This window comes from Mauremys mutica, chromosome 19 (genome assembly GCF_020497125.1).
Source record: "Mauremys mutica isolate MM-2020 ecotype Southern chromosome 19, ASM2049712v1, whole genome shotgun sequence".
In the NCBI taxonomy this organism is placed as follows: Eukaryota; Metazoa; Chordata; order Testudines; family Geoemydidae; genus Mauremys; species Mauremys mutica.
The window spans coordinates 21,392,412-21,413,650 of NC_059090.1; the positions used below are offsets into that span (position 1 = coordinate 21,392,412).

The 21,239-nt window shown below is 37.1% G+C and overlaps 1 protein-coding gene across 2 annotated transcripts in view; it reads right to left on the minus strand.

Annotated features, from left to right (window-relative positions):
- The window catches only part of MED13 (mediator complex subunit 13), a 77,121-nt gene that overhangs the window by 12,692 nt on the left and 43,190 nt on the right, over positions 1-21,239 (minus strand). For both annotated transcript variants that reach the window (XM_044993691.1, XM_044993692.1), the window contains 12 exons: positions 20,825-20,987; positions 20,391-20,501; positions 18,178-18,864; positions 11,030-11,246; positions 10,339-10,423; positions 9,861-9,982; positions 8,610-8,700; positions 8,212-8,426; positions 7,551-7,747; positions 5,216-6,123; positions 2,925-3,092; positions 523-746 (listed from right to left, as the gene is read on the minus strand). In XM_044993691.1, the coding sequence (XP_044849626.1) occupies positions 523-746; positions 2,925-3,092; positions 5,216-6,123; positions 7,551-7,747; positions 8,212-8,426; positions 8,610-8,700; positions 9,861-9,982; positions 10,339-10,423; positions 11,030-11,246; positions 18,178-18,864; positions 20,391-20,501; positions 20,825-20,987 (3,188 nt within the window). The remainder of the gene's footprint in view (positions 1-522; positions 747-2,924; positions 3,093-5,215; positions 6,124-7,550; positions 7,748-8,211; positions 8,427-8,609; positions 8,701-9,860; positions 9,983-10,338; positions 10,424-11,029; positions 11,247-18,177; positions 18,865-20,390; positions 20,502-20,824; positions 20,988-21,239) is intronic.

The following is a 21,239-nucleotide window of genomic DNA, read 5'->3' on the forward strand; positions in this document are numbered from 1 at the left end:
AAAGGCTACATCCAAAGAAGATATTGATGAGCACCAGGATGTGCCTTTATCTTCCAAATGTCTATTTCTAACATCCATTTTAGAGGCCTCATTGAGATGGTACTCTATGCAGGAGTTTCAACATAATTTGGGATCCAAGCTTGACAAATGACTGACTATATCAGGGGTAGGCAACCTACGGCACGCAAGCTGATTTTCAGTGGCACTAACACTGCCCAGGTCCTGGCCACTGGTCTGGGGGGGGCTCTGCATTTTAATTTAATTTTAAAGGAAGCTTCTTAAACATTTTAAAAACCTTTACTTACTTTACATACAATAATAGTTTAGTTATATATTATAGATTTATAGAAAGAGACCTTCTAAAAACATTAAAATGTAATACTGACACGTGAAACCTTAAATTAGAGTGAATAAATGAAGACTCAGCACACCACTTCTGAAAGGCTGCCGATCCCTGGACTATATACTAATAATATTCTTTATACTATTCCATTATATTGCTGTCCCTCACACATATTGTACCTCATATACTGCAGTCAGATCTCTAAAGAAGCTTTTTGCTCCGTTCAGCAGGGCCTCATTCTCAGGACACACCACAACATAAGCAATGTCTCTTTGAGATCCATAAGGTTCCAACATCAGCCTCTCCCAGTATGGCAAGGCAAATGGAGACAGCACCAGAAAATCATAATCGTATCCCAGCAAAAATGTTGGAATTGGCAGTGGTTCTGGAGACTCATCAGTTCCTAGATAAAGAAAGATACATTTTCCAATATATTAAAAGGAAAACAGGAATCTGGCAGAATCAATATTTTGCTTTTGGAAAACAGGAGTGAATAGAAACACTCATTTTCATCACTATCAAGAGTGAAGCCAGTATTGATAATAAATCAAGTTCTCTTTGCCTTAATAAGCTTGTGTAAGGCATGCATGATCTAGCCCTATATATGAGTCAACAATTTTTTATTGCTAGCTCCCAGGTCCACAAGAATAGCTTTTATATTATTATTTAATATTTGTATTATTGTCAGGGTGGATAAAAATCAATGATTTTTGTAAAGAAATTGAAAATTGATTTTTTGATATTTAAATACATTTCTTCTTTTAAAAAATAAGCCTATATAAAATTTAAATTTATGACAACCTATGTTAAGACCTCAATTTACCATAATCTATTAAAACAATTTAAATTAAATAAAAATAATATTAAGCAGTACATGTTTGTAGCCAAAGTCAAAGCCACTGAACTGAGTGTTACTGATGAAGCACCTGAAGTATGTTGAAGTGCTAACCCAGTCTTTGACAGCAGCAGCTTCTCCTGCAGGTGCAGAGGGAATATTTTTGTCATTTCACTTTATTCAACTAGTTCAGTTCAATGACTAGGTTATTCAAAAGTTAAGAAACTGACAAGGAGTCGGGTAAAAGAGAACAGGAAAGCTTGTTTGCTCTTCCAATCTATGAATAAGAACTATATGTGAATGGAAGAGATCTAGTAATTCTAAAATCTTGAAGGACATGATGACCACAAACAAATCAGTTTAGTTTACTAACTACAAATAGCACATTCTTTGTTTAATAAATCAGTTTTAAATGCAAAACGTGCTGAAAATTTTTTTCTTATTAAGTATCCAGCACACTTACAGCAGTTTTAACTAATGAAGTTACAATGCTGTTTTTGCATTTTTAATTTAAATTCAATTTCTCTCCAAATACAGCTTGACAAATCAAAAGTTAAAAAAAAATCTAGTAAATATCAATCCACCCATTTTCTAACAATAAAAATATAAAATTTTAGAATCCTTATATACGTTAAGTTATATAATTGCTTAAATAAATGTGTACAAATATAGTGTATTTTCCTAATTAGAAAAAGTACTACCAAATTTAGCATAAAAGCTATATTTAGTTGCAAATCAATATGTTTTAATGGTTACCAACCACTGAGAATCAACTTTTCTTTATGAAAGTACAAATGCAAAACAAGATTAAAATCACTAACTTTAATCAGAGGTTCCTGCTTGCCACTTTAAATCGTAATTAAAATTGGTTATTTAAATCACCTCGATTTTAAAAATCAATCCACCCTGATTATGGTAGTTAATAGAGAACCTTATCAGGAGCAGTCTTCCATCCAGCAAGGCATTCTAGAAACCATTAAAAGCAACCCTCACCTCAAACAGTTTAGAATCTAATTAAGACATGATGCAACAATGGTGTGTGCATCAGTCAGAGAGAATGGGAGAAAGAGGACAGGGGTGCAACGCACATATCTATTATTATAAATATCAAAAGTCTCTTGATAAAAGGCCATCCCTCTTCCTTATTAATGAATACAGTACTGTCTGAATGATGTATCATGGTAATATGGCAATATGCAATGGACATTAATAAAGCCACCAGAACTAAGATACTGGGTTGAATACTTAACATATATAGTATCTCTGTACATATGATTTCAAAGCAAAGCTGTTCTGTGCGTTTGTAATTGATACAACTGGTCTATTTCTGACTTCCAATCCATAACTCTACCGCTATTGATAAGATTCAGTGGGATTTAAAAAAAAAAAAAAACCCCAAAAAACCAAACCCACAGAATTACTTTAAACATTCTGGTTTCTTAATGTCAACTATTCATTCCAGCTCCAATCCCATCATCACTTTAAATAATAACTTCATGTAATCCTTCATTCATAAACTTTACAATTAAAGCAACTGAGTGAACGCAAATATATTGCTATTTTAAAACCATTCCTTGTATATTAGAAAGGTAAATATTTTCTGTGTGTTGTAAAGGAAATAATACCTCTAACCAATGGTTCTCCCTATTTTAAATCTCTTTTGGTTGAATCACATCTAAAACATTCAGGTTTGGTAACCTATACCAAGGACAAATTAAAGAATGGGAATCTATACAAGTGGTTTACCATAAGAGCCTCGGCCAGCCATTTTGTGAAACTGCTGCCATGTGAGGGGGCCCTGCACACCCCAAGATCGGACTATTCGCTTTTTCTGAATAGCATCCTGAAGAACTGGCTGGAGTGACAGAAGCATGCGAAGGATGTCCTGTGAACACTGCATGCTCACATCCACAACTGAAAGAGAACAAAAATGTAGTCACAGCTTAAATAAAATTATCTAAGAAAAAACTTCAAAGAGTTTAAAAGGTCCTAAGTTTAGGTGAATTTGGGGGTTTAAACAAAAAGTCACTTTCTTGAAACATATATTCTGTTCATGTAGGCCAGACAACTATTATCTTCAAGTCTTTCCCATAGTTAAGGGATAGCAATTAGAATCAGAGTAGCAGTTCTACTATGCTTTGATTTTCCAGTCTGTACAATAGTCTCTTCCTTGAAAACTTCAGCTCTCCATCTTCTATCTTTGTATAAACCATAAAACTAAAAAACACACCTATAACTCAACTGTTAAAGTATTCAAAATATCAGTACTTCTCCTGCCGCATAGATGTTTGGAGGGAATGCCAACCATCACTGCTTTCACAAAGTCTTGGGGGAAATCCTGTAAACAGTATTCATTATTTAGCCAAATTTGTCAAACTTATTAGCTGTCTGTGACATCCTGATACGCACAGTTTAAGAGTTAAAAAAAAAAAAAAACTAAAGCTTTTAAGATGAGGGTTAGAATTTTGTAGCCTCCTTTTAGTGAAACGTCTCACCCTCTTCCCCTTTATCAATATTTTCCAAAAGAACATAAGCCTCAGTATTACTATGTGCCTCAAAAATATTTTGATTTGTCTACAGGAAAGCTTCCCAAACTTGAACCATCAGTGATCTCACAGCACCTGGTGGTGGTCTGTAGAAAGTTGGCTGTCCATGAGGCTGGCTGGCTTCCTCCTTGCTAGCTACTTTAAACTGCATTCAATACTGCCAGAATACCACTTTTCTATGTGAAAAATTGCTTTATTCACCACAGAGACGTTGCAAGATCATTAATGGAAGAAGAGGTGGGTCTGTGATTATGAATGTGAGGAGAGGTGGTCCATGAGACAGTGGATTAACACGAGATCTACTCTTTAAAAAAGCTTCATGATATATTATATAAAAGCTACATTGTTTTAAGAAAATGTGTATTTCCCAACAGACACCAAGTTTGTTACTGAATTTTCAACATTATTAGTGTTAAGGGTTTATGAAAGAAGTAGGCAGCAGAAATTATAGCAGCACCACATATTAACAGTTTTGCTACTGACCAATGGCAGCATGCAGATTAGGATGTGTGAATGGGTTGAAACAAAACCGAGCTTTCATTAAAAATAATTTCTGTAGGAAGGGTCACGAGTACAAAGCAATGTACCTTGATCTCTAGCATATGCAAGTTATTCAAAATTCAGGCTGCACAGAAAGCAAAACAAAAATATCTGTGCCATAGGGAAACAGAGTATAGGATTTAAGTGTTCAAAATAGGCAGAAATGTGGTGATACTGTGACCTCCAAGTATAAGCAGACCTCAAATTTATTTATGATTATTAATCATGCCACTAGAAATGAATGATAAAGATGCAAAATAAAAAAGTTAGATTTTTTACCACTGCAGATAGAAGTGAACACTCTTTTTAGAGAGCAATTGTTTGATTCTTTACAGATGCCATTTTGTTTTTGCAAATCCAAATTCTCCTACGTTACTTTAACTTCAGAAGCCTCTCACCTCCCTCTCTCCACCTTCAAAAGTGAGATTAAAATACCATATTTCCTTGTTATTTCTATTTATGTAGCCTTTCATTCAATTTCTATAGAAATTTAATGCCCAGAATCTGTAAAGTATCCATCATATGTATCCCACATGTACCTAAAAAAACCCTTCAAATTCCAATGAATCACAAATACTACCTCTGCTTGGAATGTGCAGTATTAAATACTAGAACAACTGCTCAGTATTACCTAGGTTTCCTAAGATTCTGCTCAGTACTTCATACGTAAGTTCCCAGAACACCAAAGAAAAGACTACTCTATATAAAATGCCTACACTATGGGACACCCAGACATTTCAAATCCATATGGCAAAGAAAACCTAGTTAGTATACTGATTTAGTACCTACAAGGCCAGAGGCTAGGAACAGAGCAGCAATGGAAATTCACTCAAGTGTATATGTAATGGAAATAAGTCAATTGGCAATCTTAACTCCCCCTACTCTTCATGCTATCAGATGCTTAGAAGCAAGACAAGAAACAGATTTGCAGAGAAAAACAAGTATATTTACCATTTCTTTTTGACCAATGATGCAAGCAAGTACTTTTCACAAGTGCTTCATCAACTTTTCCTCCTGACATATTGTCCATGAACTGGCGCCCATGTTCTAAAGCTAGGTAGCAGTCATTGCAACAATCCCTTTCTTCTACACGTACCACGTTGTTAACTGCACCAAATTTGGGTACAGGATCTTGATCTGCTGCTCCAAATGGTGAAAACAAGTTGGTGCACTGATCTTGCAGCAACAGTATCAACTCATCAGGCAATTTCTCAGGTTCTTTCAGTCCTCGCTCAACAGAAGTAGCTCTAAGAGCTTCAAAACGTTTCTCTGCTTCTTTGCCACACTCTGTATTACGCCCGAGGATATCCAATTCATCTTCAAGAAACAATCCAGAGTTGTTGCCAAACTTTCTATTCATGACAGCACTGAAGCCACAGGTACACCTATATTGAGCCTCTTGTGTTGGATCTGGAATGTAAACTCCAACATCAGCACCTTTGATGTTCATGTTGCAGACACAGATGCAGCAGCTATCAAAGTTACAGTCTTTGAACAGATTCATTACTGACTCTGAAAGGATGAGATTCACATAAAGACTGTGTGCCTCAGGGATGGATGGTACAGTTGCAGGTTCAACTGAATTTAGTGGTCTACATGTTGATGGTGTGGACGCTGGTGAATACAAATCAGAATTTTCATATTTGACTGAACCTTGAGCACTGGCAGGTCCACCAGCTCCACGAGGGGTACGAGGTGTCCTTGGTGTTCTAGGAGTTGGGAACCGAGGAGTGGAAGGAGATGGGAGAATTCCTGCTCCACTATTGCTGGGAGGTGCACTACTGGGCGGCATCCCAAATGGAGTATGAGTTTGTGGCGTGTAGGCAGGGCCATACTCTTGATCCATAGTGCTTCCATCACTAAGAAAAGCAATAAGGAAAATATTTTTAAATGAAGTATGTTTTTGGAAATACAAGAATATCAAATTTCAAGTAAACACTGTTCAGATTCACATTTTAAAACAAAAAGGTAGTAAATATTAGTGCAAAAAGTGCAATCAAAATAAAAATGTTTGGGCCTATTTGTTCTAAATGACTTTTCACTCTTCGTTAATATTAAACAATATGGTGACATGTATCACTAAGAAAATACACTGGCTTTACCAGCAAAAAAAACTCTGCTGGATCAGTGAGGGAAGTATCACTTGGAAACCTTTCAAATTTTCCTTCCTAGTCACTGAAACATCTCCAAAGACTTATCAGGTTAATGAGACCTGAAAACATTGCTTCTACACAGATCTGACCCAAATAGAAGCAGCCCGTTGTACTCATGCTGTGGTTTAAATTATAGCTTGCGAACCAACAACCGCCTTATAAATATACAGCTCATGTCTCCTAATCCACCTGCAGAAGGTGCACGGCAGAATAAATATTCCTCAAGGAGGAGAGAAATAAAACGTGGTTTTCTAAACAACCAGTCGGTACTGAACGCACTTTATAGGGATGCTCATTTAGATACAACTACTGCTACTAAGGGTATGTCTACACTGCAATTAGACACCCATGGCTCGCCATGCCAGCTGACTTAGGCTCATGGGGCTCAGGCTAAGAGGCTGTTTAATTGTGGCGTAGATGTTTGGACTTGGGCTGCAACCTGAGCCCGGGGACCCGCCCAATGTGCAAGGTCCCAGAGCCTGAGCCTGAGCCCAGTGAGCCTGAGCCAGCTAGCATGGGCCAGCGGATGGTTTTTAATTGCAGTGTAGACATATCCCCTGTCATCACCAGCAAATGTCACATCAGGCACTGGTTTCTAATTGTAAAGGACAAGGAAATGAACATGGGATGGGAATGTTTAAAAAAAAACACACAAAATGGCCTGCCCATCACTAGAAAAGCAGATACTGACTAAGAACTGAATTCTAGGAAACAGCAAGAAGAGCACCTGCTAAGCCCTTGTAGTAACTATGATACCACCGAAGGAACATGGAGTCCCAGGCTTGTATTTAATTCAATTGTTGCAATCTTCATTGCTTATTACAATTAGATTTATACCATCAGGCTTCCCTAAGAAACCCTTTAATGAGACATGAATAAAATTTACATAGTAAAAGTAGCTATTTTAAGAGAGGAATTTTCTCTATTTAGATACAGTTTTTAAGTCACAATTTTCTTTAGTTTATCAGTAATTTAACAAGTGTTTTTAAATGTTTTTCACTATACTTTCTAAATGGAAAAACTATTCATTTCATTAAAAAATATTCTAGAATGTGGCTAATTTTGATAGTTTTATACAACTTTTTAAACAAATAATGAAAATCTATTTATCATTCACTGGCACAAAAGCATACCCCTCTTTGATGAATGGCATGGTGGGTCCTGGAGGAAGTAACTCCAGTTTTCCAACAGTCCAACTCTGACGGTAAATACAGTCCTCTGGCAGCTTGATAGGAGGGAGACATTGACTGGGGAGAGTCTTTAGTGGGGCAAACATGGAACACCCCACAAAAGCCTGACTATTCTCAGGCTTATAGACATAGGAATAATCCTAGAAATTAAAGAAAGAAAAAACACTAACCAGTAAATATAGTCGATTATATAAATCCGGCAACAAAAGCGCTACTAAGATTAAAGTAATCAATTAAAAACTTGTTACTAATTTAATATTATTCTACATCTAGTCCATGCAATTTACATTTTTACAATTAAAGAAGTACATACAGCATTGGTACTGCAACTGATTACATGCTGACATACACACAAAGGCCAGGGCTTATAATTTTGATATATTTCTTTAGTTTACTAGTGACTAAACAAAAGAACAGCTCAGAGTAATTCAGTATATTTCAGAAGTGAAATAATGAGTTTCACTTAACAAGATACTTCATCCACTTCTATGTCATGTAATAAACAATTAGTAATACAGGAAATATGGCGAGAATTCTAGAAATGTTCAGTTTATTGCTTGAATTTGGAAAAGGCATTTTATCAAAGCTACGCAACAATGCTTACCTTGATTTCAGAAGGTTTTGGACTGCAGAATCCCTCATCTACTTCAATTCTGAACTGAATGCCTACACTAGAGCTATTCCCTTCAAGTATAGTTCCTCCAAGTGTAGCGTCCATATTCCCATATTCCTTATTGTTCATATTCATCGGTGAAAACCCCATAATATGTTGTTCCAATGACGGTGGTGTTGGATACATTTTATGAAGATCTGCAGTACCTGTTTCAGATTAAAAATGTACTTCAGAGGATACTCCAGGAACACGTTTATTATATATTTATTTCATTTGTCTTATACAAATTTCAAAACTTAAATTTGCAACTGTACACAACATATAATTTAAATGTGCCATTTCTGATATTAGTAACCTAATTAAGGGAGAAAATGGGGAGGAGGACTTACTTATGCATGACAATGGGTCCAAATTTCCTGCTTTTGACTCTTTGCAGTTAGATTTGTCATCTGAGCCATTCACTGTTCTTTTAGATCCAGGCTATAAAAGAAAAAAAAATTAAAATTCCCATCTGAAGCATTTTAACTAGCTATAAACAAAACTGAACAGTAACAGTACAATCTAATCATAATACCTCAAGCTTGAAAAATAAAATTTCCCCCCTTATTGAATGCCTACTGTTTGAACTTAAATCTTACTTAAGGAATCATAGTCTAGTATTTCATTTGTTAAAAGAACATGAGCATTGACCCAATAGTAAGAGGCAAGCACTTACAAGAAAATGCACTATATTTCCTTATCTTTGCCAAGAAAATAATGAAAAGTGCCAGTCAAAGTCTTCCTAATTGTAACGTTTACATGTAATTAAAAAAAACAAAAACAAAAACAAAAACAGGACTATGCTGAAACCCTTGTTTGAGAAGTGATCTATTTAACCAGCTGCTTACATCTTTATGCTCCTAATACTATCGTTAATAGCCATCTGCACTTTTCATTATGAACCTTTATTTTCAAGAGATTTTCCTCAAACGTATCCATGTTCTCAGACAAGCAACATTTTTTCCCTCCCCACAAAAATGTTACAAAGCACTCTCCAGTTTAAGATAAAGCTTGTACTAGTTTCAAATGCTTTTAGAGGTTACTGAGATCTGGTCTACACAAAGACTTTGTACTAGTACATGTCAAGTAGGGGTGTGATTTTTCTATAAAAGATTCAAGTGCCACCTGAGACTGCAATAAAATTATTCCAAGATATTAACAGCTACACTGAAATGATTTGATAGAAGAAAGCCCACTTTAAAATTTCCCAAATTTTTCATTGTTTTAAATATTTAAAAAAATATATATTCGTGGGTATGTTGGCTAAACAAGTAGAGTCTAGGCTGTAATAAGAATATAGCACTGGTAATAATTATAATGTGATAGGTTTAGCTCTATGTCAAAGGCAAGTGCATTCTCATTGCCCAATAAGGATGTAAAAGTGAAAGTCAGTCAAAAGTCTTATTATATATTATACTTTTATATTATATAATAGACTTATTAGATTAGCAAAAGTCTATACATTATATACCAGTCAGTCACCAGGGAAAAATGTATTTTAAAAGTACATTAATTTTTTTTTTTTAATTTCTCCGCCACAAAATGTACAAGTCTGAACAATTTTTATCTAGCAGCTGATTTTACTTTTACAAACCACTTACTGTTAGTTCATCTTCATCAGAGTTGAAGAGATTGTCAAGGTCAGTATAAGAGACTACCAGGTCTGTTTCATGAAACAGGCTAGTTGATGCAGTGCGAGCGTGAGCAGCAATGCGTTGTGCATCTATAAAGAATATGAACATTTTATGCTCGCCATTTATTTAAATTGGGTATTTATTTCTTTTTAAATACTATTAAATACTAATACTGGAGAAACCCAGATGCTATCAGCTCTTACTGAACTAGCATATGCATAAGTGAGGCTCCTTCACTTTTTACTAACTTATTTTAAAATTTTATATCTAACGTATTTTTGCAAGGTTCAATACTGAAAGCTATCTTCCTAAGTAGCTTCTGAATTCTGAAAAAGATATAAATACACCTTGAAAGTTGCATGAGATGTTACTAAGAACTGCTCTGAATTCTGTTATCCATTCTGTAAGTCATTAATATGTTGCATTTTGAAACAAACATTTTTACCTTGCTTGACAGAAGGACTAAACAGTGACATAGCATCTTCTCCTTCATGGGATAAAACTGTAACATTAGAGGTCCCATCTTCAGCCTGCAAAAAGCAGCACAGGTGATATATGGAGGAGTTGTTTGTGTTAAAAAAAAAAACAAAAACAAAAAAACCCACACCACCTATATTACTGTATTTTTCTCGAAACAAAAGCTCACTGTTGTAAATATAAAAAACAATACAATAATCCTTACATGGCAAGAACCTGTAAACTTGTTAAAACTTCCTAAATAGTTCTTTTTAAAATCTACTGCACATAAAGTATTGAAAATATTATTAAAAGTACCAATACTATATAATATAGTTCTATCTTCTTGCATAACTAATACCAAAAGACACAGGATAGATACCAATGTAGTTAATAAACTATTACAGTATTAAAATGTGTTCAGGTAAATAAGCAGTCCTATAAGCCACTCAATCTTTACCTCAAAAGCAAAACTTACAAATTAGGGTTTTTTCTGTACTGTGTACTTTTACTGATCATTTCTGCTTGAATGCAAGCATTTTTAATGATAAAGGATTTGCTAGAAAAAAATTATATACTACCATCTATGCTCAGCACAGTTTCAGAACCATTTCATTATTAAAATTAAAGCAATTTGTTTTCATCCAATTATTGATTTATGCCATCATTCCTTTACTCACCTTGTGTTTTCTCCCAGCTTCTCTTTCACTGTTTTGCCTATCCTTTTTGTTATCAGGAAAAAGGAATTCCACGTCACCATCAACAAATGCATAAGGATCAATTTCAGGTTCTTGGTCAGCTTCAGACACTACTGCTACTAGGTATTGGTTTTTACTCTGATATTGCTGCACCAGTTCATCTGAAACCTTTAAAGGCTTCCTACACTGCACCATTAATCTGCACAGAAGAAAAATACAATTACAAAGCTGTATCAACCATCTATTGCCTACGTTAAAGTATGAAATATCATCTGCTTTTATACAATTCCAAAGAACTTTTTAGCTAACACAGATTCTCTTAAAAGTTTTCTGGGAGAAGGGTTAAGCAATCACTTGCACAACTTAAAGTCTTTTTATGACCAGGTCATACATAGTACTGCAGCCAGCATAATTTCTTCATTGTCCTTTCCAGAAACCTTAACCCAGACAAAAAATGAGAGATGGTTCAAAGTCTAACAGCAGATTAAATGTTTGCCATTTCTTGAACAAGTACAAAATTACCAAACCAACTACAGTGGCATATGCTGAACTGCAGTCTACTAACAATGGCCAAGATGAAATTATCAGAGTAATTCACTAAATTGGTTTAGCAAAACAGTATGTTTTTATTAAAGTCTAAAAGTTCCTGAGCATTTCACTCAAATCACACAGAGAATTGGGACTTTAAACTCTCTTCGGGACATGGGTGGATCTGAAGAGTAACACATGCAATTACTGTATGCAAACAGTCACAGATGGCTAGTCTTTGCTTGTTTTATGAAGACATTTAGGTATTCAAAAAAGAGAAGACTCTTATAGCATGCATGTGCCACTGGGTTATTAGTTTAAATAATAATGGAGCTTACAAAGCATGTAGATAAAACAACTAAATTTGTGATAGGAGTAGCTTAGTAAACATTAAAATGTTCAACATTCTATTGCGTTTATACACAGTAGTGACATTATCAGCAATTTTTTTTTGCTGGCACAACAAACAGTTAAGCCTATGAAATTCATATTCCTGAAGACAGAGAGTAAATAAGCCTAACCTCAGAAATTGAAATTCATGAGCATAGAAAACTTCTATCTTGAACTTAAAAAAAAAAAAGAAAGTAGGAAACAAACAAATCTATGGTATGGTTATATACACATCTCTTTCTTTGCACTGTCTGCCCCAAAATAGGTGACAAACTTAATCTGGCAACCATTGACCAAAGACAGGAGGGGACGTGAGCAAAATACAACCTTCAAACGGCAGGAAAATACCAATAATCTCAATACCAATGTAGCTGTATTATGTCTGCGCCAAACTCAGATACCTTTTCTGCTTGAAAGTTGTTTCTTCTCCAAAACTCGATATAATGGCCAGTGAGAAAAGTGGGTGCATCTTCAAGAACAGGTTTGCATAAACCTCTATTAAGTCCCAGCTGCACGAAGATATGCCTTGTTGCTGAATTCATTCATGTCATATGCTCAAATGGTATATGAGCTGACAAGGATATTCATGGTACTTAAGTTTCAGAGCAAAATCACAGCCCCGTCTATAAAAATCTTCAACGCACTTCTATTCTTCCCATTTTTCAGTCAATGCTATCACATAAGAGAAGCCAAAGAGACCCCACAATTACCATTGCCTGTTTTGATAGCCTAGGTTAAGAGTAATTGGAGTGTGGAATAGGATAAATTTGTGAGACACCACAAAGAGGCCTACAGAAATGAATAGAGAATAGCACAAGCCATTTCAGGAATTACATTTATTTAAGGGAGGAACTACCTCAACCTCTGTTCCTGAGAAGACGGATTGATACTCTCAGGCTTCCCTCAGCACCTTAAACATCTTCTCAGCATAAGACAAACAGTAGATTGGATGCAAAAGCATAATTTAGCAATTTTGTTTCAATCAAGACCATTTTGAAATAGAGCGCAGTCCAACCTGACTCTCAATCCCATAACCCTGGCATTATTTAGAATAGCTTCTGTGCAGCATCTTACAGCTAACAGGGACTTCAACCCATCTTTCTCAGGCAACGATGATATGCTTGATCAGATCTTGTATCTCCAGGATTATCCCCAGGCAGGCAATGAACTTGCTGTGATTGTACGTCAGACAGCTGGCATTTACAATTGGAGCAACACTTGATACAGCTGGAGTGCTTTTCCCTTTTCCAACATCCTATATAAACTAACACAACAAAAAGACTTGGAAAACTAACTCGTTAGAAACAAGCAATTTGAGTAACAAGACAAACAGCTAGAAGAAAGATTTTAAGTATTTGCTTTCTTTTTTAATTATCCAGAGGGGAAAAAAATATAGTAGCAAGCTATTCTGGAATAATTATAGTCAATAAATTGTTAAACTAGAGGCTATAAAAAAGGAAAGATGAAACTTCTTACTCTGACAAGAGTAAGCCTTGAATTAGAATATATATTTCTTTACTGTCTGGAAGGGTGGAAGAAACTGACAATTGAATGCTGTAACACTACACACGCTAGGTCTTGAAAGAATTACCAGACCCTGCTAGCTGGAAAACTAAAACTATCAGCCAAAGGCCAGTATAAAAGATAGAGAGAAGAAAAGCTCCAGTACCTCTGCTGCTGCTCTCAGCATTTCAAAACAGCAAAATGGTTATGATAGTTGTCAGTTTGACTATTACACAAAGGGTGTGAATAGCCAGTGAAACTGACAGTCTTAGTTTCACACTTAAACTGACTACAGTAACTCCTTACTTAAAAGTTGTCCCGGTTAACGTTGTTTCCTTGTTATGTTGCTGATCAATTAGGGGACATGCTCATTTAAAGTTGTGTAATGCTCCCTTCTAACATCATTTGGCAGCCGCTTGCTTTGTCTACTGCTTGCAGGAAGAGCAGCCCGTTGCAGCTAGCTGGTGGGGGCTTGGAACCAGGATGGACCGGCAGCCCCCTATCAGCTCTCTGCTCTCCTAAGTTCCCTGTGCAGCAGCTGTCTGCAGTTCAGCTGTGTCCCTCCCCGCCGCTGCCATGTGCTGCTCCTGCCCTCTGCCTTGGAGCTGCTCCCCGAGACTCCTGCTTGCTGTGCCCGGGGGGGGAAGAAAGAAAGAGGGGGAACTAATGTCAGGGTGTCCCCCTTCTCCTGCACCCCACTTACCCCATCTTCCATAGAGCAGGGCTCAGGACAGAGGGAGCTTGTAGCATCTGTGGTCTCAGCAAGCTGATCTAATTAACAAGGCAGTGTACTTAAGGGAAATGCTCATATCTCCCTCCATTCCTGCTGCCTTGCAGAGCGAGTGAGTTAACCCTTGAGGGCTCAACCAATTGCTAGTTCATCATTTAGCAGTAAGGGATATATCCCACCCTCTGACTCCTCCACCTCAACCAAGCTTCACAATCATCATCACTGTGTACCAGTATTAAATTGTTTAAAAACATATAGTGTGTGTGTGTGTGGGGGGGTCTTATCTGGTGAGGAAAATTTCCCTGGAACCTAAACCCCCTCATTTATATTAATTCTTATGGGGAAATTGGATTCGCTTAACATCATTTTGCTTAAAGTTACATTTTTCAGGAACGTAACTAACTACAACGTTAAGTGAGGAGTTACTGTATTTACAATCTCAGCAAAGAAAACGGCAATTGTTTGCATGCAGTTCACATTTGGAAGGTTTTCTTTTCGACTATATGGGCTACAATTTGAAATTTTATATATATTTTACACACACACACACACACACACACACACACACGCTTAAATTTTGCTGACATGGATGGATCAGGCACCTTCTTTCACCAGGAGAAGCTCCCTACAAAGTGGTGAGTAAGTTTTCAAGCCCTGTATTTTATTTATATATTATATATATGGAGTACAACAATTAGAATTAAAAAAAAAGTTTCAAGAAGATTAGTTTAAGTCCTTTTGATGGTTTATTTCCTGGCAATACTTCCTTCTGTAAATTCCAATACCTACCCTTTTTTAGCAAGCCAAAGACAAAATGCTTGTATGATTGCACATCAAGAAATTGGTATATTTCTATCAAGTTAACACTTCACACAGTAGTAAACACTGGAAGAATATGGTTCATACTGGAAATAATACACAATCAATCAACAGGGCTGTTCCTCAAACACATTTCTCTACTGTGAAAGTCATCAATACTTTCTAGAGTCAGTTTCTGCTGCTACATGAACTTGTAGCTACTGAGTTTACAGGAAGGATACATTTCTCTTTCTGCAGCATTCTTATACCAATCTAGGAGTGTTTCTGAAAGAAGTAGGTCCACAAAAGAAAAACTGGCAGAAGAGTATGTAAATATATCCAGAGGACTAGTTTAATATATAAAGAGCAGAGATGCTATTATTTTGACTCAATCAAATTAACTTTAAAACTAAAAGCTATTGCCTCTAACTCATTCCATAATTTATCAAAACTATGGAGGTCTTAAGAAGGGGGGGGGGCAGAAGAAGTGATGAAGTGAGCTGCAGACAGACTCAAATTAACATTTTGGGCAAAATGATAAAAATCTCACTACAGCTAAACTTCTAAACCAATTTATAAAATCTGAAAGAATCTGTACCCTTTTATCCATTTGGAACTGAACACAGTGTTTCTTTAAAAAACCCACATAGCTCAAGCTTTCTTACAGTGCTAAAATACTACAAGGAGGTAACTTATGGTGGCTTGAGGATCATTTTACAGAGGGCTGAAACACCAGTTTCCAAAAGAAACCTAGATTGAGTCTTATCCAAATAAGTTTGTCTGCCCCGAAGAAAGATTATTTAAAAGTAAGCATTTCCACGAGATTTGTGGGCTATTAGCACCAACAACAGAAATCTCAATAGTTAGCTTTCTTTGACTGATAACCTCAATCTCTTTATTAAGGCACTTTTCTGCAAGACACAAAAGAAGTGTCGCATTGAATATAAAAGCACTGACTGGAGCACCGCAACAGCGATAACTGAACAGTCCCCTGACCTCAACAACCAGGCCAACAAGCAGATTGCAGATATTTTACAGTAGTTGTGGCCCCTCTTAAAAACTGATGTCTTCCAGGCAGCATGACTGACTCCTCCTCTGCTCCCCGTAATAATACCTAGTATGTACTTCCTAAAGGTCACTCAAATCAATTGCTTTTTCTCACCACAGCTTCTGAAACACTTGAAACAAAGGTAAAACAAAGTATACGAAGCTTCTAGAGTTTAACAGAAAGAGGCCAATCATAATTATCTTCTATGAACCTACAGATATCTTCTTTATTTTATATATACAGAAGACTCAATATGAGAAGAGGAAAAAAAAAATCAGTCTCTGGCTCACACTTTTTCTTTGAAAATGGAATCAAATGTCCTCAGACAAAAATTCCCCAATACTAAGCAAGTCTGATCTGAAGCAGAGCTGACCTGCCAAGCTGAACTGCTGTTAAAAATCTTTCAGCTATTTCCCCTGTCCAGTACAAGAGAGTTTCCATTGCTGGCTTCTTGCTCTATATCCCTTCAACGTGTAATACGGGCTAATGCAGCTATGTTGCTACCTGAGACTAATATTTTTAGCCCCCCCAAAAAAAAAAACTTCCAGCATTTTAGATAAAACACTAGTTTAATGTTAAGGTAGCAGCACGGAGCAAAAGTCATCTTCAGCATGCTCCTCTGACCGAGTATTTCTAATTATACAAACAGTGGGACCAGCCTGGATCTCCACCTAGAAAGGACTATCAAAGCAGTCCTACTTGCAATATAACTGACTGGAGAATTCTAGCTTACAGACAGATCCAACTATCAAGAACATGTTTTCCTCTTCTGTGCTAGGTTCTTCTGATCACAAAGGAAGAGGCAGAAGAACACAGAAGGGTAGGCCTTTATGAAAAAAGAGGCAACGCTAGAACACAGGCTGGAGTTGCTCTGAAAATGCTCCTGCACACATTTATTTGGAAAATGATTTGAGCTTTTCAAAGCGTCAAACAAGAGGGAGAATTAAACAGGTATTCAAAGGAACATATATTACAGCATATAAAAGCTAGTCAGACATATGGACAAACATATACTGTTTCTATGTATTCATCTATTAAAACTGGAACTACAAGCACCTTCCCACACCTACAGGATTCTCTGGGTCTGAGACCTTCTACAATGCATATGATCGAAGTGGGGGCAGAGGAGGGTGTGTAAGAATGGGACTTACAGCGGACCTGAATCAAAGACTTGAAGAAACCATGACCACAGAACTCTTATCCTGTGTTCACTTAAAAGCAGCAGATGCCTTTTTGTCTAACAGGCTAATTTTTACTAATGTGCCTTCTAGTGGCCTGGATCACATACTGCTAAACTCAGTAATGTGAAAAAATCAGAACTATAAAAATAATCAATCCAGTTTTAAAATGAGAATTTGACCAAATAGGAAAGTCAAGTTTCAGTTCAGCCTCTTAAATCATGAAATATTAATTAAGATTTGAAAGTTGTTAGAAAACAAGTCTGTCAGAAAGATACCAATCCTTCTACTGGACAACTAGGAATCTATTTTGTGCCCAAACAGGCACAATTCATCTGCAGAAGAGAATGATGGAAACATGAACAGTACCCCTTGACTGTGCTCTTCAATTCCTCCTAATTTAAGCTGTGAGTTAGCAAGGTCCTTACCCATGTGCCTAACTTTATGCAAGCAAGTAGTTGTAGTAAAGTCAACGGGACTACTCGCACTCATATGTTTTAAAGTTAGCTGTGACTTTAAGGCTATTATATCTTGGGCCCCAGGTCAGCAGACAAACTTAGAGTACCAATTCTGTTTCATGACATATTTCCACATGGTAAAAGACTCTTGACTTCTGATAACAAACAAACACCAACCTTTCATTTTGGAGATTCAGGTCTGTGATAAAGAATCTCAAATTATTACAATGCACTTTTAATGGTTTTTCTCTAATGACACCAACATTTTCCAAACTCAGACAAATGAATGCTCTCTCTATTGCATGAATGGAGTTCCTAAAGGGTTACTGTGAAACTCAAATGTCCTTTCATAAAAATCATTGACATTTTGAATGAGATTGCAGTTCAAATACCACATACTGTATTAAAGAAATGACATACTAGTCTGGTTTAAAAAAGACTCAGTTTGGCAATTTTATAGTGAGTTACATTATTGAGTGCTTTAAAAAAGTACCTACTCTGTAACTGATGTTATGTTGTCCTGTCCAATTGGACCTACTGGATCATCTCTGAATTTATCACTTGGAAGTTGTGGTGGTAAGAATTCCACATCCTTTTTCTTTGGAACTTTGTAAAACTTCCAAGTGGTGTTAGCATCATCTTCCTCCAAATTCATTGCAGTACCAACATACATTGTAGGTTCTATAACTTCGGGGAATTGAGGTGGAAAAGGCTGAGACAAGGGGTCTATCCTGTCTTCCATTGTTTTTGTGGAAACCAAGGGATCTGGCGTTGGCATCTGATAGAAATGCTGGCTCTGAGGAGTAGAAGGAGTTTTAGTTACCCCTTCATCAACTACATCACATGGGTGAGGACTAAGTGGTGGTGGTTGAGGTGAATTTGCCATTTCATTGCCATGCATCTGAGGAGTCTTTGCTACATCATTATTAGTTCTGATATTTGAAAATCTCACTTGACTGTCTGGTGCTGTGATCACAAGCCTCTGACTTGCTGAATCTGCCTCCATGGCAACATCGTCACTAATAGATGCACGATGGTGAAAAGGAGTCAAAGGGCGTTTTTGTGGCTTATCCCCCTTCTCTTGCTTCTCATTTGTCTTGTGCTTCGGAGCTGCTTGTTGTTGTTGGCCTACAGGTGGTGCCTGCCCCTGCTGACCCGAACTTCTTGGTTTAAGATTTTTGTGCCTGGAAAAGAAATGGAGAATAATATTTCAATGAATCCCTGAAGTATATCTACACTTAAAACTTCATTTTATATGAACTAGATTTTTCTTTAAAAATAAATACATCACTTTGAGAAATTCTAAGTATTCTAGAACAGTGCTTCTCAAAGCCGGTCCGCCACTTGTTCAGGGAAAGCCTCTGGTGGTCCAGGCCGGTTTGTTTACCTGCCACGTCTGCAGGTTCGGCCGATCGCAGCTCCCACTGGCTGCAGTTCGCAGCTCCAGGCCAATGGGGGCTGCGGAAAGCGGCGTGGGTCGAGGGAAGTGCTGGCCGCCCTTCCCACAGCCCCCATTGGCCTGGAGCGGTGAACCGCGGCCAGTGGGAGCCGCGATCGGCCGAACCTGGAGATGCGGCAGGTAAACAAACCGGCCCAGACCACTAGAGGCTTTCCCTGAACAAGCAGCAGCCCGACTTTGTAAAACACTGTTCTAGAAGGTATTAAAGAGTGAAGCAGGAAAAATATGGTCGCCAGGTTTTGAGAGAGACACAAGTTGGGTGAGGTAATATCTTTTATTGGACCAACTTGTGTTGGTGAAAGACAAGCTTTTGAACTACACAAAACTCTTCTTCAGATCTGGAACATACAATTATGAAAACCCAAGTAATCCACTATTAATTCACACTTTTAGTTAATTCAGATTAACTTTCCTTTGTGCCTGTGCAGATAAGCTCAAACTCAATTATTAACATCACAGCCACATAACATTTGATATTCTATGTGGTGTAACAACAAAAAAAGTCCAAAAAGCCCCAACCTAGGCTACCACTGGGATTAACGGTACTTCAATTACATTTGAAACACAACTATTAGTGTGTTCTCCAAACCTTTTCCCCCACACTTTTCAAAGCAAAAAACTATAATAGAAATCTGGAAATTAGAACACAAGGTTTTTCCAGTGGTCTCTAGTTATTGTGGGATGTTCACTGGAAGCAAGTGCTGCTTAATACTGTTAAATCGGCCATAACAGGGGTTTCCAATCCACCCACCTTTCTGGAGAATGCAGATACTGCCCCAACAAAGAGAAAAGTATCTCCTTCCCAAATCCTCAAGGCCCCACACCAGCTCTCTTTCTGGCTTTTTCCTCCTATGCCTGCCAACACCACATTGCACTAGCCAAAGAATCCTAAAGATTATGAATGCTCCCTCCCACTAGGGAGGGAGCATATTGCCTCTCTAGTCCCAGGCTTTACGTGCCCTCAGAACTCCACATCTGAATTCAGAAATCCACATTTAGCTGCCATTAGATCACTGTGCTGATCCATGCAAAGAAAGAAAAATCCACTTGTTAGTTTAACTGTAGGTGTGAGCCCTTCACCAAGAGTCTATAATGGAGTTCAGGACTCAGGATACACGACCTAATAAATCATCATGTAGGTCCCGCACAGTACTGACAGTTATGGTTTAGTATTCCCAAGTCCGTCATTAAAACCCTTCCTGCATACTTCACTGTGTCTACATTATTGGACAAGTCTACTGGGTACTGTACCTTGAGCAATTGCAATTTGTCCTCTGTGTGGCTTCAACAAAATCCCAGGATGCTACTTTGTCAGCTGTCTCTTCAACACATAAGCCATTTGACGTAGCAGAATATTTTCTCCTAGGATTCAACATTGGGGAGTTATTGTTAACTAGAATGTATGTTATCTCTTAACATTTAGCAGAGGGTAAAAACTAATAGATACAAGAGTCAGGAAAGATAATAAACGTTATACTGAAGAAATAAGCAATGTGAACTAGCATTCGCAGTAAGTTACTTCTTTAAAGTGTTTCAAAAGTAAAACACACTTTGCTGATTAACAGGCTTTAGTAGCCTTGCTTCAAACCATTTTGTGCAGCAAGAAGCTGTACAATATTTATATATAATTAAGGCATACTATTTAATACACAGCTTTAATGTCAGTTACAGAAAGGAGTACATACTTGTTCTGTGCTCTGTTCATATTGCATTCTTGCCAAACTCGATCCACCACCTGATTGGCTAGTTTTCTAGGGATTTTACCACCATGGTGGCTAGTACTATCAGAGCTAAATCCATCAGAAACAGAAGAAAATTTCACCCACTTCTGGGCTGACTGAGCATCAACTGAAAATAGAAAAGCAGCATAAAAGTTAAAAAGATTTTAGCCAATCGGGCAACATGACTCTACTGGTCCATACAACTCAAAAACTGTTCCAGCTGATGTGCAAAACAAAACACCATCCTTTGAGGGATGTATTTTGTTACATATTTTAAAATTAGGAATAAAAAAAAAAGTAGAAAAAAAATGTAGGTATACATGGTGTACAGTGAGATAGTGTCAGGTCATACAGAAAAACAGCATACAAATTTAAATTG